This window comes from Zalophus californianus, chromosome 5 (assembly GCF_009762305.2).
Source record: "Zalophus californianus isolate mZalCal1 chromosome 5, mZalCal1.pri.v2, whole genome shotgun sequence".
Classification (NCBI taxonomy): Eukaryota; Metazoa; Chordata; class Mammalia; order Carnivora; family Otariidae; genus Zalophus; species Zalophus californianus.
The window spans coordinates 89,228,795-89,241,091 of NC_045599.1; the positions used below are offsets into that span (position 1 = coordinate 89,228,795).

A 12,297-nucleotide genomic window follows, 5' to 3' on the forward strand; every position below is an offset into this window, starting at 1 on the left:
AAATCTTAAAAAAAAAAAAAAGTCAGACGTTTAACTGACTAAGCCACCCACGTCCCTATTTGTTACTTTTCTAACTAAAAAGAATTATAGCCCTTTCTTCAAAAGGCTACACTTGAGATTGTTAAAAAAAGTTTAAGAAACAATCATTCAATGAAAATCAAACCCACAACGGCAAAAGAGATGGGATCTTCTTTCAATGGGTTCCCATGAAAACCAGGGGATAGAGATGGAACATTTATATACACAGCAATGACAAAAGACAACGAGCAAAATGCAACAACATAATAAAGTTATACCACTTAATAGGCAGAGTACAGAAAGATCCTGATCCTACTGCAAATTAAATTCTGATGACCAAGCAAAAATGGATAAAATTCTCCTGATTATTAAACAGAAACAGAAACTGTCAATGGTAGTTAATGTCCTTAATTTAGCAAGTTGAAGCACAAGTGTTTGGAACAATAGAAAAAAAAAGCAAAAATGCAGAGATATAGTTCTCAAAATTCATGACCAAATCTTCCAAATACGTGTTAGGTTTGTGGCATAAAATAATAGGCATCATTTACTGAGCACCTACTTCAGAACTAACACCATCAAGCTGCTTCACATAAAGTATCTTGTTGCACACTCTCAAACAACCCTATAAGGTACTAGCCTCAATTTGGAGATTAGGAACTGGGCCTCAGAGAGACTAAAGGGACTTCTCCAACTAAACAGGAAGCACAATACACACTCAGATATCTGTTCAATTTAAAACCATTATGATTTAATATCCACAATTAAAAAACTGAAAGTAAGAATGGTGAGGAAAAATAAATGCTTCAGATATTAGGGAGCTCAAATTGAAAGGCCTTAGAAATTGAGTGCATAAGGAGATAAAGTAAAAAAAAAAAACAAAAAAAACAAAAAAACCTCTGAAGTTTTGAAATTTGGTACATGGAGGATGAGAGTTGACAGTCCACTCATTCACCTTCCTACCTGAAATTTACTCCTCTCCCAACTTGTACCACTGTACCATGCACTCTGACTCAGTCACTACAGAGAAGGTACCATGTTACATACTGTTAATAGGCAAAGATGAATCAGACCAGGAGGATAAAGGCATGAGCCAGGGCTGAGTGTGAAGCAAACCATCACTAATAGGGCAGTCTGTCTGAACCCAGAACACCTTGGGTATAGCATATGATATTTCAAAAAGTCAGGAAAGGGTCCTATCAAAAGAGGCACTAAGTATGGGCTTTATTTGTTAGGCAAATAGGGAAAAAAGTGAGGCATTCATTGAAGGTAAAGCTTTAACCAGGGACCTACTATTTCTCATTTTGGAAGTCAGAGGTAATTTTGGGTAAGAGAGACTGGAAAGAAAAACTATATGAAGACAAGTGATAAAAGCCTCGTAGCAGAATGGAAATGAAGAAATGAAAAAGACTGGAAAATTTGTATAAATTAGAAATCGCATAATCTCTATAGGCTCCTGGCAGGCTTAGTCGGAAGAGCAAACGACCCTAGATCTTGCAGTCATGAGTTCAAGTCCCACGTTGGGTGTAGAGACCACTTAAATTTAAATTTAATTTTAAAAAAGGGGCACCTGGGTGCCTCAGTCAGTCAAGTGCCTGACTTCGGCTCAGGTCATGATCTCAGAGTTCTGGGATCAAGCCCCGGGTCAGGCTCCCTGTTCAGCAGGGAGTCTGCTTGTCCCTCTCCCTCTGCCCCTCCCCACACACATGCACATGCTCTCTCTCTCAAATAAATAAACCTTTAAAAAAACTTAAAAAAAAAGGACTTTAAGGATGGCATACAAGGCCTATCTCTATACTTTGCCTCCTGACAAGCCCACTCCTCCCCAGATTTCTATCAAATAATTTCTTGGCACTCATATATGCTATTCCTTCTTACTTACTGGCATATGTCTGCTCAATTATACATAACCCCTCTGTGAAGTTCTTCCTGATTACTCCAGACATGCCACAGTACTGTATATCCTCCCGTCTGCTACAACTGTTCTTTTTATAAGTCACAGATGACACTTCAACACTATATTAGATTTGCAGCATTTGACTACCACTCCTTTTTTTATTATTATTTATTTATTTGAGAGAAAGAATGAGAGAGAGATTGAGCATGAGAGGGGGGACAGTCAGAGGGAGAAGCAGGCTCCCCAATGAGCAGGGAGCCCAATGAGGGACTCGATCCCGGGACTCCAGGATCATGACCTGAGCCAAAGGCAGCCGCTTAACTGACCAATCCACCCAGGCGCCTGACTACCACTCTTTTAAACAGTCCTTCGACTGCTTGCTCTCTTTTCTTCCTCTTTCATTTTCCGCAGTCTCATCCACTTTCATGGATTCACTTTATTGCTACTCTGCTATTAGACCACTTAGTATTCTCTACTGTCATTGTATACATTTGTCTTCCTTAAACAATAAAGTTCCCTAAAAACAAACACTATGTCTTAACTTTTTTTTTTTTTTAATACTAGCAGTGCCTGGCACAGAGGAAGGACTCATATGTGGTTTGATCACATAAATGAGTAAGTTACTCCAAGGTTTCCACCCTTGAAATGAACAGGAGGATGATGCCATCATTAACACAGAAGAAAATGCACATTTGGCAATACAAGGGATAGGTTCAAAAGTGAATGACTTGGTAGGAGAAGGTGGGTTAGTAACTAGAATTTCTTGGTTTGAAGCTCAGAAGTCAGGTCAAGTGCATTTTCACACAGCAGAGTAGCAGTAAAGTGAATCCATGAAAGTGGATGAGACTGCAGAAAATGAAAGAGCAAGAAAAGAGAGCAAGAAGTCAAAGGACTGTTTAAAAGGAGTGGTAGTCAGGGGCGCCTGGGTGGCTCAGTAGGTTAAGGGGCTGCCTTTGGCTCAGGTCATGATCCTGGAGTCCCGGGATCGAGTCCCGCATCGGGCTCCCTGCTCAGTGGGGAGCCTGCTTCTCCCTCTGACCCTCCCCTCTCTCATGCTCAATCTCTCTCTCTAATAAATAATAATAAAAAAATTTAAAAAAAAAAGGAGTGGTAGTCAAATGCCGCAAATCTAATATAGTACTGAAATATCATCTGTGACTTATAAAAGAACAGTTGCAGCAGATGGGAGGATATAAAAAAGCCAATCCCCAGAACATTAAGGAGAGGTAAACGAAGTAAATAACTCTTCAAAGAAATTCTCCATAAAGGGGAAATATCCCTGGAGAGATTATAGGATACACAAAGATTCCTTTAGAATAGGAAGACGTCATCCCATTTTTAGGCAGAAAAAGTGATATATTAGAAAAGTAGAGAATAAAGACTCCAGAGGAAAAGAGGAAAGAATAATGAATAACATAAGGTCCTCACCAAGGAGGGAGTCAAAGAGTAGAACCTGAGAGGCATGGAGATAGGATCTATTTTCTTCTGAGACAGGAAAGGAGAGAGTAGAGAATTGCTGCAATGAGAGCAGAGAAGAGAATCCCTGAGGAATCATTATCTCGGGAACCAACAAAAGCCTTACGTATCATCTGCACTCACCCTCTTTTCCTCAAATCCAGACTCCAATTTTGCCTCCAAACCAGGCAGCCCAGAAGGACTGCCCAATTCCCTCCTCTGAAATAATCTTTTGGACTATCCCCCTCTTTCTTTCTACTACTGACTCAGCCCAAGTCCAAGTTTTAATTACTATTGCAACAGATTCCTACATCCTGTTGCTTCTATTCTTCCCCAGTCTAAGTTTTCCAAACACAAATTTTATATCATTTCTCAGCTAAAATCTCTTGCTGGCTCCCAATCTTATCCTTTCAACACCAAATGCCACAGTCCAGATTTCTAGGCCCTATTACCTGACTACACCCATGCTACTCAACCAATCCCCAACAAATACCCCCTGAAAATACTATATTCATTTTTTTAAAGATTTATTTATTTGAGAGAGAGAGAGAGCATGAGAGGGGGGAGGGTCAGAGGGAGAAGCAGACTCCCTGCTGAGCAGGAATCCAGATGTAGGACTTGATCCTGGGACTCCAGGGTCATGATCCAAGCCGAAGGCAGTCGCTTAACCAACTGAGCCACCCAGGCGCCCCAATACTACGTTCACTTAATTCTCCACATCCAAAGTACCTTTCTAAACCTAGCCAAACCCAACCAAGACCAATTCAAGTTCCAATACTTCCTTGAAGCTTGAGTACTCTAGGTTTCACTCATCTCTCCACTTAACTCTCTAACCACTTAATCATCCACAGCACAGAACTCAGTATAGGGGGTGATTTTTTGATACTTCATGAGAGAGAGAGACACAGCAAGAGAGGCAACATAAGCAGGGAGAGTGGGAAAGGGAGAGAGAGAAGCAGGCTTCCCGCGGAGCAGAGAGCCCGATGCGGGGCTCGATCCCAGGACCCTGGGATCATGACCTGAGCCGAAGGCAGATGCTTAACGACTGAGCCACCCAGGCGCCCCTTTGAGTACTTTATGAATCCCCAAGATTGTATGGGATTGTTACAACACCAAAATACCTATTTTCATATATTTTTAAAGATTTTATTTATTCATCTGAGAAAGAGACAGAGGTAGTGAGAGAGAGCATGAGTGGGGAGGAGAGGAAGAAGCAGGCTCTCCCCTGAGCAGGGAGCCCACAGCAGGGCTCGATCCCAGGACCTGAGCTAAAGGCAGACCCTTAACCGACTGAGGTACGCAGGCACCCCCAAAATATCTATTTTTAAATGGCAAAAAAGTCTCCATTCAGAGGCGCCTGGGTGGCCCACTCAGTTAAGCATCCCACTCTTGGTATCAGCTCAGGTCATGATCTCAGGGTCATGAGATCCAGCCCTGAGTCAGGCTCCTCCAAGCATAGCGGGGAGTCTACTCGAGATTCTCTCTCTCTCCCTCTGTCCCTCCCCCCACCTGCCACCCCAGCAGGTGTGTGATCTCTCTATAATAAATAAATCTTTTTTTAAAAAGTCTCCAGGGGAGCCTGGGTGGCTAAGTCGGTTAAGTGTCTGCCTTCGGCTCAGGTCATGATCCCCGGGGTCCTGGAATCGAGCCCTGACTCGGGCTCCCCGCTCAGCAGGGAGCCTGCTTCTCTCTCTCCCTTTGCCCCCTGCTTGTGCTCTCGCTCTCTCAAATAAATAAAATCTTTTAAAAAGTAAAAAATAAAAAAAGTCTCCATTGAAACATCTTCCTATGGACAATACAGTGTCTAACTCCACCTAATGAAAAAAGTTAATATTATACTGCCAATTACAATTAAAACCGCAAACAAATCTGGTGAAAAGATGCTGTTTCTTTTTTTTTAAGATTTTATTTATATATTAGAGAGAGAGATAGCAACACAAGCAGGGGGAGCAGCAGGCAGGGGGAGAGGGAGAAGCAGGCTCCCCACTGATCAGGGAGCCCGATGCGGGGCTCGATCCCAGGACCCCAGGACTACAACCTGAGCCGAAGGCAGATGCTTAACCACTGAGTCACCCAGGCGCCCCAAGATGCTGTCTCTTAAAGTCAATGTAAATAAAGAAAAACCACTCTGATTACAGGCAAGGAAAGGATGATCTAGGTCAACCAGTAAACAAATGACAACTGACAATAATACGACAGGAGCTTCAAAGAATAACATGATAAACATCAAAGGATTAAGAAATGTAAGTGAACGACACAATGGAGGGAAGATAAAACAAGATGGGTAAAATAGCAGTTATTTTTTCAACTGGATACGTGTATGGGAATTTCTACTGTTCTCTCTTCTTTGGAACATGCTTGAAATTTTCCAGAGCCTACATTTCTGAAAGAGAACCTTACTAAAACTGATTAAGTCCTTAACTATTTTACAAAAATTTATCCTCTTCACGATCACAATGAGAGTGAACCAAAATAAAGTATGTCATCTCCCTATTGTAGAATTTCACTGGACAAGGGCGCCTGGGTGGCTCAGTTGGTTAAGCGACTGCCTTCGGCTCAGGTCATGATCCTGGAGTCCCGGGATCGAGTCCCACATCCCACATCGGGCTCCCTGCTCAGCAGGGGGTCTCCTTCTCCCTCTGACCCTCTTCCCTCTCGTGCTCTCTATCTCTCATTCTCTCTCTCAAATAAATAAATAAAATCTTAGAAAAAAAAAGAATTTCACTGGACAAAATTTCTTTTCATCTATTTGATTCTTGCCTTATTATGATAAACAGCTGCCATCATAACCAAAGTTTTGATAGAGGTTTAAAAAATTTATTTTCATAAATTTTTTTTTTAAGATTTTATTTATTTGATAGAGAGAGACACAGGGAGAGAGGGAACACAAGCAGGCGGAGCAGGAGAGGGAGAAGCAGGCTTCCCGCCGAGCAGGGAGCCCGATGTGGGGCTCGATCCCAGGACCCTGGGACCATGACCTGAGCCAAAGGCAGACGGTTAGCGACTGAGCCACCCAGGTGTCCCCTATTTCATAATTCTTAATTTACTTTTCAGTATAAAATCTTGGGGTGCCTGGAGTCCTGGCACAGAGACCAGCGTCAGGGTTCCTGGTCAGCGGGCAGTCGGCTTCTCCCTCTGTCCCTCCCCTCCTCCTTGTGCTCTCTCTCTCAAATAAATAAATAAAATCTTAAAAAAAAAAAAAAGCACATAAGGATAAACTGATGAGGCTGCTTATTTATGACAGGAGGCAAACAGTCTGCTTATAGCTAGATATACAAAACAACAGACAATATGATCTTGAATCATGTGTCTTTCTCTAATTCTAGACAGGGAGTATATAATCCTAATAACTACTCTGTCACATAATAAAAGAATCTTATTCTACCATAATATCACAGAACAAAAAAACAAAGAGCATTTGCTAATGATTTTCTAAAATTTCCAGCCCTGAGGAGCCTGGGTGGCTCGTCAGTTGAGCAACCAACTCTTGGTTTCGGCTCAGGTCATGATCTCAGGTCCTGAGATCAAGCCGCACGTTGGGCTCCATGCTCGGTGCTGAGTCTGCTTGAGATTTCTCTCCCTCTCCCTCTGCCTCTGGCCCTCTGCTCGTGCACTCACTCGTGCTCACTCCTGCTCGCTCATGCTCTCTCTCTCTCAAAAAAATAAAATAAATCTCAAAAAAGTAAAATATCCCGCCCTGAGCATAGAATCTAATGCACAGTAAGTGCTCTATACCTGATGTATCAACTGTGAATGGTCTGTATGTATTAATAGCGTGTGATCATATAGAATTACTTTTAATTACACCTTTCCCAAGCTATGTCGTTCAGCTGAATTTGCATTCTCAGAATTTGACTTTTTCAAATCTTCAGTTAAAAAATATCAAAGGCAAAAATCAAAGCTATAGATTGCATCCACAATCTAAAACCAAAGGCCTAAAATAAACAGGTTACTTGCCTCTTCAAGCCCATAAAGTCTTTAAGCAAATTTAGACTTTCTGCCAGAAAAAAAAAAATTCTATTTATACAAGTTTTCTAAATCCCAGTTTAGATACCTAACATACTGTCCATAGGCTCCAATATTTTCAATTCTTTATAACAGAGCCAATACTCCACTGACATCTCTTTGGATGATAAACAGATTTGTATTTCTATATATATGCTTCTAGAGGATTCTCTATCTCCACTGTTAGACCTAGGGTTTTATGTAAATACAAAGGCAAAAAACTATACACGTAAAATAATTTCAATGTGAACCCAAGAAAAAGGGTTTGTCTAAGCTGCCAATAGGCTGCCAACACAGCCTAGCCACCCTAAAAAATATTTAGGACACTACAGACTCAAGATAACCACCAAAACAAATTTTTCAAAATCTGCAACTGCCAGTTAAGAAACCAAGGAGTACTAAAGAATATTTTATATATATCAACAAACAAAAGTGACACACCCACATTCTCTGTGACTTTAAAGAACATCAAGGCTATCTGATAGCCTTGAATGTTTAATGCACTCAAAACGATCACCACATAAAATTTTTTCTGATTAAATCCTTAAAGATTCAGAGTCATCATGGGGTAGGGAGATCTTCTGTGGTGACACTAAGATGACCTAACGATACATCTGAACAGAAACAAAATTAGAATCAAGTATTTAAAGCTGAGGGGTATTTTTTAACAACCAAGAAGTTTGATTTTAAAGGTGATGAAACTGAGACTAAAAGAAGTCAACTGATCATTATGCTAACTGATCAAGAAATTCTGCAAAAGATCAAATAAAAAGGAACTTTATCATTTACAACTCTTTAACAACAGCACACACCACTACTGAACAACTCAAATTAGATTTTCTATTTCTATACACGTACACATACCACACACATATACATACATAAATTTTAAAACTAAAAACTAGAAAAGGCTCAAGAGCCTACTCTGATGGTGGCATTTATCTAAAACATAGGATGCTATACCTTCAGAACAGGTAGTTCAGAAAAACTGGCCTAATTTAAATTTTGACTGATGTCCAAGGTCTTCTCATCTTAGCTACTTTCAATTTGTACCCAAAATGCACTCCAAACTGAAGCAAGAGTCAACCCATCAACTAAAAAAATAAGCCATGTCTTGTGTAAAAAAAGGACTCCAGGAAATTGGTTCACCTGTACTCATGATACCAGCAAGCCAAAGCATTTAAAAAAGAAAAAAAAAAAAAACACCTAAACAAATGTATACCTCCATTTGAAAAATAAAATCTGAACTCAATCAAATGCCCTTAAAGTTCTCTTAGCCAGTCCTCAATGGAAAGTTAATTGGAAAAAATCTGAAAAGAACCAAACTCATACAACAGAGATAAATTTAAAAATCAAAGTAAAATTTCCCCAAAAAGCCTATCATTAGCAATAGGCTCTCAGCCATCAACTGATAAGCAACCAAAAACCAGTAAGTTATGTTTCCCTTTAATTTGCCTGTATATGTACATTTATGTATATATTTAAGTTGTACCAAAAACTGCTTACAAATGGCAATTCCTGTGAAGTAGATGATGATGAAGTTCCAGGTAATTCTAGCATGTTTCCTAATGTACTGGTACTGGAGTCTGGATCATCCTGAAAAGATAAATTTATTGAGTTTAATTGCTCTTCTATGGTAACGTTTGTATCTCCTAGTGAAAAGGGGGCTGGGAGAAGGGCTGCTTTTTCATTGCTGCCGTCCACTTCATTTCTTTGCTTATTTTTCTGTGTTTCAGTTTGAGGAGCTAATGGCAAGAATGGCGATTTGACTACACCGTGTCTACTCTCTGGTGTGCTGTCTTGTTCATTTCCCATGGCCACGTCTACACCATTCTCTGATTTAGGCTCATAATTGCAGGTGGCATTGGTCTGAGTTTCCTCAAAGATCTCCTCTATACTCTCATCCTCTGTGACTGGCTGTTCTGGGTCCATTTCAGAATCTACATCTGCATCGTCCACACAAGTAAAATTCTCAAAGTGCAGAAAGCCATTCTTGATAGTCTTTGTTACTTTTACCTGGAGTTCAGGGGAGTTATTACAAGAGGGTTCCTGTTTCATAGCAAGTGCTGTTGGACCACCAGGACTCAAAGAAGTGCAAACAACTGGCGACTGAGCTCTTGAATCACTTTTTTCAGGGTCTTGAAAGGATTCTGATCCATCAGCAGACCCATTTAAATACTCTACATTGATCATGGAGGCCAAATCCTGTAGTCTCCGCAGTGGAATGTAACAAGATGGAGAATCTTGTCCATAAGCATTTTGGGATGTTCCACTGGCAGTCGATAACTGCATAGTACACCCATTAAGTGGCTCAGAAAAATTGGATTGACCATTACCGAAAGGGCTGTCCTTGTCTTCAGGGGCATCTAAATTCACTGGATTGGAAAAGGGCAGCAGACAATTTCTTCTAGATAGTTCACAGGTCTGATCCATCCTGGGCCAGCATCAACCTGGAATCCAAAAACAGCAATTAATCGGAGTTTATAGGCCATTTGACTCTTATCTTCAAAATGGCAGCCAATTCTCAAGGCCTAGTGGCCTCGATGCCTTTTTGCTGCACTTCCATGGGCGGAAAAAGTTCCCCAGCTGACGATGGAAAAATGGCCTCGGTGAGCCTCCGCAAACTCCATCTTCCCGGAGCTGGGCAGATCTTGCCACATGCAAACAGCCCGTCCCTTTTTCCTGCACTGCAGACTGGTGGACAGTTGGGCTGAACTAAAATTAAAATCCCTTTGGCAGTAGAAATTCCTAAATCTCAAACAGGAATCGCCCTCCCCATCCCCCGCCGGGGGGAGGGGGGGTGTCCAGCGGCCGGATCTCCAAAAGGGAGGGGGCTGTAGGGCTCCAGGGGGGCTCCCGGACGCTGCACAAAAAGGTTACCCCCCCCTTCCTGGCTCGCTCGGGCGCAGCGGTCACAATAGCGCTGCACCCTGCGCCCAGCCGGCGCTGAAGCCCTTGCAGCGGCCGTGCCCAGGCCGCAGGCGAGTCGGCCGAAGCGGGTGCACCCCGAACCTCGCCTTCCAGACTGCAGGACTGCTCAGTCCACGGCTGCAGGGCCCAGAGGCCGGGACGGGCAGGGGGAGAGAAACGGAGGCAGCCGGTGAAGCCGAGTCAGGGCAGCAGCAGCTGCTACAGCTTGACAAACATGGCTGCTGCCGACGCCGCCGCCGCCTGCCCGGGCCGCGCTCCTTCCCGCAGCCGCGGCAGCACCTCCTGGCCGAGCCGATCGCACTCATCAATATTAAGCAGCAAGCAAAGTTTGCCGCAGGAGGGCAGCCGGCCCCGCGCCCACCAGCCGGCTACCCGAGGGGAGGCGGAGGCCGAGGTGCGCGCGGGAGGCCGGCAGGGCAAGGGCCGCGCCGGGAGGAAGTTCGCGGCGGCCGGGCCGGCTAGGCCTGAGCCCGGCTGGTAGTGATGGAGGGGGAGGGGGCCCGCGGCTACAACGCCGCGGGCCACCAACACCGCGCCGCGCCCGGCCCTCCCCCGCGCCCCTCACCTCACGGCCACCACCATCTTCCCCGCCCGGCCACCTCCTCCCTCCTCCTCGCGCCTGCCCGCCACCCACCCCAGCGCACTAGTTACCGTGCCCCGCGCCCCCTCCCGGGCCGGCTGGGGGGAGGGGGTGACCCTCATTACACTGGGGCGCGAGCGGAGCCTTGGGGAGAGAGCGGAGCCGCTCGCCGCACCCCCCTCCCCCCGCGTCTCTCTTCAGGGGAGAAGGCAGCGAGCGCGACCTGCCCCGGCCTATTCCGCCGCCGCCTCCTCCTCCTCACACCCCCACCGCGCGCGCCCCCGCGGCGGCGCGTGCGACCCAGCGCCTCGCGCCGGCCCGCGTGCGGCTGGGGCACCGAGTGCGCGCGCACCCCTTCCCCCACCGCGCGCGCGCTCCCTCGCCTCACTCTTCGGGGTTCAGGGCGGGTGAAGTCGGGCTCGCGAGCGCGCCGCCCAATCAGCGGAGCCGCCGCTGCCGCCCCCTCCCCTCCCCTTGCGCGCCCGCTCGCGGCCCGGGCCTACGGGCCGGCCCGGCTGCCCGGGCGGGGCCTGAGGCAGGCTCCCCAGGGGCCTCGCGCGCCTCCCCGGAGTGTCTGGGCCTGCGGGCGTCGTGGGTGGCACTCAGATCCCCTCACTTACCTCGGGGCGCTGCGCCGGCCCCGAGCTGCACACGGCTCCTGCACCCTACCCAACTCGAGCCCCAACCCCGGCGGCACCTGGCCGGGCTGAGGCCTGTCCGACCGCCCCGCCAGCCCCGCTCGGGCCCGCGTCAGTCCCGACCTCCATCTTAGGTTACAGCCCGGCTCCCCATCCACTGGGCACCTGCCCTCAGCCCGCTCGGCTCGGCCCGAGGCCAAGGCAACCCCCCCTCCTACCGCGGGGCTCACCTGGGGGCTTGGGCTGGGGTCTTCGAGGCCTCAGGCCCCGAGCAGGCGCGGCCGCAGGTGAACCCCCTGCCCGGCCGCACCCCAAACCCACACCACCATCACCACAGACCAAGCTGAGCAGGAAACAAAATGGAGGCAGCAGCTCGGGTCTGCCTCCCCGAGCCAAGCTTGTGCAGCCTCAGGGCTCCCTCCTGCCGCAGGCCCGACGCCCGCGAGGCAGGGGGCTGGCTCGTCCCGGGCAACACAGGCAGCCGCCCTAGAGCAGCGCAGACAGGCCGGGGACTCGGCCCTTCGGTCCCCACAGCCCCTCACCCACCACCCTTTCCCTTCCCCCTCCCCCTCATTTCTCTCCCTCCCCCTGCCCGGCCTTGCGGGGTGAGCAGCGACCGGGAGCCGGGTCGGGTCGGGTTACCCGCCCGGGCACTGCTTGCCCGGCCGTGGGTTCGGCCGGGGAATGAGGCCAGGCGACCCCCGCGCTGAGCCCACCCCCCGCACCGGAGCCGGGCAGCAGCCTGACAGCGCGCCCGCACCTCGGCCTGCCGCTGT

General features: G+C 46.9%; 1 protein-coding gene across 6 annotated transcripts in view; it reads right to left on the reverse strand.

Moving 5' to 3' along the window:
* Positions 1-11,944, reverse strand: part of NSD1 (nuclear receptor binding SET domain protein 1) — a 143,544-nt gene extending 131,600 nt beyond the window's left edge. For 2 of the 6 annotated variants that reach the window (XM_027606132.2, XM_027606135.2), the window contains exons 1-3: positions 10,955-11,231; positions 9,709-9,822; positions 8,879-8,968 (exon numbers count right to left, since the gene is read on the reverse strand). In XM_027606132.2, the coding sequence (XP_027461933.2) occupies positions 8,879-8,968; positions 9,709-9,738 (120 nt within the window). In that variant the 5' untranslated portion in view covers positions 9,739-9,822; positions 10,955-11,231. Of the gene's footprint in view, positions 1-8,878; positions 9,823-10,954; positions 11,234-11,503; positions 11,526-11,751 lie in introns of those variants that run through there. The other 4 variants (XM_027606133.2, XM_027606134.2, XM_027606131.2 and 1 more) reach the window with 4 other exon arrangements.
* Positions 11,945-12,297: the final 353 nt, after the last annotated feature.